This window comes from Alligator sinensis, unplaced genomic scaffold (genome assembly GCF_000455745.1).
Source record: "Alligator sinensis unplaced genomic scaffold, ASM45574v1 scaffold1675_1, whole genome shotgun sequence".
In the NCBI taxonomy this organism is placed as follows: domain Eukaryota; kingdom Metazoa; phylum Chordata; order Crocodylia; family Alligatoridae; genus Alligator; species Alligator sinensis.
The window spans coordinates 171,990-176,483 of NW_005843086.1; the positions used below are offsets into that span (position 1 = coordinate 171,990).

General features: G+C 63.0%; 1 protein-coding gene across 1 annotated transcript in view; it reads right to left on the bottom strand.

Annotated features, from left to right (window-relative positions):
* MYO1G (myosin IG) overlaps positions 1-4,494 on the bottom strand; it is a 28,604-nt gene that overhangs the window by 9,954 nt on the left and 14,156 nt on the right. The window contains exons 14-19 of the mRNA XM_014526555.2: positions 4,117-4,262; positions 3,427-3,541; positions 3,146-3,316; positions 2,781-2,851; positions 1,403-1,477; positions 671-803 (exon numbers count right to left, since the gene is read on the bottom strand). Of these exons, the coding sequence (XP_014382041.2) occupies positions 671-803; positions 1,403-1,477; positions 2,781-2,851; positions 3,146-3,316; positions 3,427-3,541; positions 4,117-4,262 (711 nt within the window). The remainder of the gene's footprint in view (positions 1-670; positions 804-1,402; positions 1,478-2,780; positions 2,852-3,145; positions 3,317-3,426; positions 3,542-4,116; positions 4,263-4,494) is intronic.

The window sequence follows — 4,494 nt, forward strand, 5'->3', positions numbered from 1 at the left end:
GGGGGGGGGGGTCTGTGTGCCTGGGCATGCCCATGTGCAGAAGTGTGTATCCCATGTCTGTGCTGCCATGCACGAGTGTTCCTGTGTCTCCATGTGGGGGCTGCATGCACGTCCCTGCCAGTCTCCCCCTGTGACATGTAGCTGGCTCCCTGTCCCTGCTCCCTTTTCCAACCGGGGCTAATTTTAGCTACAGCAATGGCTGGGAGCAGGTGACGGCTGAGGCATGGGAGCGAACGCCCAGCTGCTCATGGCGTGCTCCCTGCCAGGCACCCCTGCATCCCCCCAGGATCCTGCAGACGGGGAATGGGGCAGGGGGGCACCCAGGAGCAGATACAAGAGGCTGTAACCAGCCACCCCTCCCTCACCAGGCTGCTGCTTGGCTCTGGCTGGCACCAGGCAGGGCAGTGCAGCCCAGGGTGTGGGGTCTGCCTTGGGGAGGGTGCCCAGCCCCAGCCTGGAGGAACCTCATGCTCCTGCACCCTGACCCTTTATGAAGACCAGGTGAAGACATGCCTCCACTGCCTGCCAATCAAAACAACTGACCTATCAGGCGAGGGGTGGGAACAGTGAGGCTCCGCCCCTGGGGAGGGCACACCTCGTGGTGCGTGGCAGTGCCCCCGTGGTGGGAGGGGGGATGGCACGTGGGCAAGGCCCAGTGCCCCAGGGTTACCTTGGAGGCCAGGTTCTCCACCAGTGCCACAATGGAGTTCTTGAACAAGGTGGCGGCCGTCAGCGGGCGCTTGGTCACCTCGGTGATGCTGGCCTCGCCGTCCAGCCACATGGCCTGCACCACGGGGTCTGCGCTGGGAGAGCCCACGACACCACGTCAGCTCTCTGGGGGGGACTGTGTCTCCCCGGGCAGCGCCCACAGCTCCTCCGTCCTGGGCCGGAGCTGGAGCCCCTCCTATGACAACCTGGCCAGTGCCCACAGTGCCAAGGAAGCTGGGCACCTCATAGCCCACGATCTAGCCCCAGTCGGAAGGGATGTCGGTGCCTGAGCTGAGCCGTGCAGAGCTCTCCCTGCCTGGCACTGCCCTGAGGATGACGAAGCCGCATCCAGATCCAAGCCCATCTCAGGTCGAGCTGGCCACATACAGCCATGATGACCATGAGAGCACCACCCCATGGCAGGCAGCCATGCCCCAGAGCTCTGTGGCTCCTTGGATGGGTGCCCTCAGGCAGCTCTCCTCCAGATGAACCCAAGTCCCAGAGCCCGGGTCCTGGTCAGCCTGCCAGGGGCTCAGGGCTAGGTGGTGCTGGGCACCCACGACCTGCTTGCCCCATCCCTGGCGTCCCTGCTTGCTGGTCATGCCCAGCCCAGGGTGCAATGGTATGGTGCCCGGCAGGGAGGGGCTTGGTTGAAGTCCTGTGCAGGCAGAGGGCAGATGCCCAGGGTGCCTACCTGTTGTACAGAAGCCGCTTGAAGTCCTGGAAGAGAGTGTCCTTGTTCTTGTCGATGAAACCCTCCACCGAGTACCTGCAGCACAGGGCATGGGCACTGCACCCACTCCTTCCACCCTCAGCTCCCCGCCCATCCCTGCTCTGACCCTCCCAGGGTCCCTCTGGGGTGGTTCCACACGGGGAGCAAAGCGGTGCCCCATTGCCACCCAAAATGACCGTGGCACCTTTAAGGCTTAAAAGCCAGTAACCTGCACTTTGAATGGGGGGCACGTGGGTTGCCGCCATCGTGCAGAGAAGGTCTGGGATGGCAGCGGCTGTGCCTGGGGGCGGGGGATTAAACCCTGTGCAGGGACCTAGAAACCAGCCGTCCCCCAGGGCCGAGCGACCCCAAACAGGGCAGAGGCACAGGCCTTGCTGTGGGTGGCAGAGACACAGTTCTGCAGGGAAGGGAGCAGAGGGGCTCACAGCACAGGGGCCTCCATGCACATGAACACACGTGTACACCTACACACACATGCATGACCACCACTACATGTATGCACACCTACACAACTGCATGCCTGCACCCAGTCATGCACGCACACATATGCAGATAAATGTGTTCGTGCCCAAGTGCAAACACAAACACACTTATGCCCACACTTGTATACACTTGCACACTGATATCTGGACAGGCAGGTACACGTATCCAGGCCTGCATTCAGACACACTTGCACAGAAACACGTGCACACAGCTGCATGCTCACACCCAGTCTTGTGCAGTGTGCATGCACACACACATGTATGGCCAACACTACAGGTATGCATGCCTACATAGCTGCACACCCATGTCCAGTCAGGTGCGCACACACACACAAACATGTGCAAATGTACACATGTGCGTGCCCAGTGTTGCACATGTACACACACACACACACTGGCCACCAAGCCTAGGCCAGCTCCTCTGCTTGCTCCCTGCCCCACAGCTCTGGCAGGGACTCTTCTGAGCCGGGCAGGGGTGGTGGGTACAGGGGGAAGAGCTGAAGCCTTCTCCCTCCCCTTCCCCCGCCAGCTGCTGTTACCCATGCCCTGCTGGGAGAGGGCAGGGCCCCTCCTTCCCTGGCTCTGGGGGTGGTGGAGAAGGGGGCAGAAGCAGCCCCACACCTAACCCATGCATCCAAGCCGAGCCCTCAGCCAGGCGACGCTCACAGAGGCCTCCCCAGCCTACAGCCCTGGCGATCCTGCCCATGCCCCATCCCTTGCCAGGGCAGAGGTGGGGGGTGGAGACACAGGGGCTCCCCAGGGCAGCTGCACCTTGACATCGAAGCCAGGTGCCACGGTAGGGTGGGAGCAGTCCCCGTGGTGCCTGCCCGTTTCCCAGAGGCGCACCCCAGACTCACGTGACATCGCCGGCGTAGTGCCGGATGCGGAAATCCCGGCCAAACTCCAGGGTTTTGTCTGTGGGGGAGAGCTGCGAGTGCGGGGCCAAGAGTGAGGGGGATGGCAGCCTTGTCCTGCTGCCCCCAGAAGGGGCAAACCCCCCTTCCTACCACACCTTCAGACCTGTCTTGGCCCCACACACTCATGCCAAGACCCCCACCTCCCCAGAATGCATTGCTGAGCTCCCACCGGCCCCTGCCATCGTTCCACAACACCCCGTGCCCTGCTCTGCACAGGGCTGCGGCGGGGAACCTGTGCCCAATGCGGACAGGAAGGGGTCGTGGGGCATCCTTATCCCACCCCGGAGCCCTGCCCACCCCCGTACCTTGCGGCTGGTGTAGTGGGGGTGCCGGCCCAGCCGGGAATCCAAGGAGTTGAGGAAGAGAGCATCAGTGACGGTGCCGGCCGTCAGGCAGGCCTCATCTAGCAAGGAGATGATGCCCTTGTGCGGCTGCTCCACCAGGTCCACGATGATCTGGTTGTTGAAGTACTCGATCTGTGGGAGATGGGGTCAGCGGGGCCGAGGTGGGAGCACTTGGCCCTGGGATACCCCAGGCCTGGGAAGCCATGGACCCACCTCTACCCCTCTCCACTGTGGGCACTCACGTGCTGCCACTCGATGCCCTCCCGCTGGTACTCGTCCTGCTCCTGCCTCAGGATGAGCTCGATGAAGAGCTGCTGCAGCTTCTCGTTGCAGTAATTAATGCAGAACTGCTCGAAGCTGGAAGTCCACACACGGCCGGGCAGAGAGGGGCTGCAGCCCCCGTCCTCTGCCCCTTGATGATGCGCCGCGCACGCCCACTCCACACCCAGAGCCCACGCGGGGCTGCACTTCATCTCGCTTTGCGTATAACATGCCTGATGTCCACCATAGGAACAGCACATGGCCATGCCTCCTGGCATTGGAGGGCAGAATCCATGTGGCACGAGCAAGGAGGGTGGACTTTGGCCACCTGAACCCACTCACCACTGGTGCCCCCTGGGCCCAGCACTGACTGCAGAACCACTAGCCTCTTCCTGTAGGTCTCCCATCCAAACCAGTCCTGCTTAGCTTGGGAGAGGAGCTGGGAGCCCTGCAAGGATCCAGCCCCTTGGTGCTTCCTAGTGGATGCACAACATGGTTTGGCCACTGCCCCCTGCTCATCGCTGCCTCTCCCCCTCCCCAGAGCTACAGGTGGGCTCCCTGCTCACTCAGCTGCCCCACCCAGGGGCCCCAGCCCTTATGTATGCTGGGAAAGGTGCTATTGAGGAGGGTACCCCTGGGAGGTCACCAGCAGGGGTGGGTGGGGGGTATACCTGTTGCGGTCGAAGATCTCAAAGCCATAGATATCGAGGACGCCGATGACGGTGTTCTTGCCGTGCAGCCGGGGGTCGTAGTTCTGCACCTCGATGACGGCGTTGATGCGGCCTACGATCCAGCAGAACAGCCGCTCGTAGATAGCCTGGGGGGACAGAGATGGAGGAGATGCTCCCTGGGCTGCCCATCCCAGCCTGCCCCTGCTGGGTCTGCGGGAACTGCACCTTTCAGCAGGCCAGGGAGGATTGGGGGGGGGCAGGGGGGGCATGGTCACTACTGCCCCATGGCGGGGGCTCAGGGTGTGAATCGACCACCCTTTGTTGCGGGCCGAGGGGGGCTGCCGGTGCTGGGGCTGGCGGGGGGGCCCCCCGGGGTAG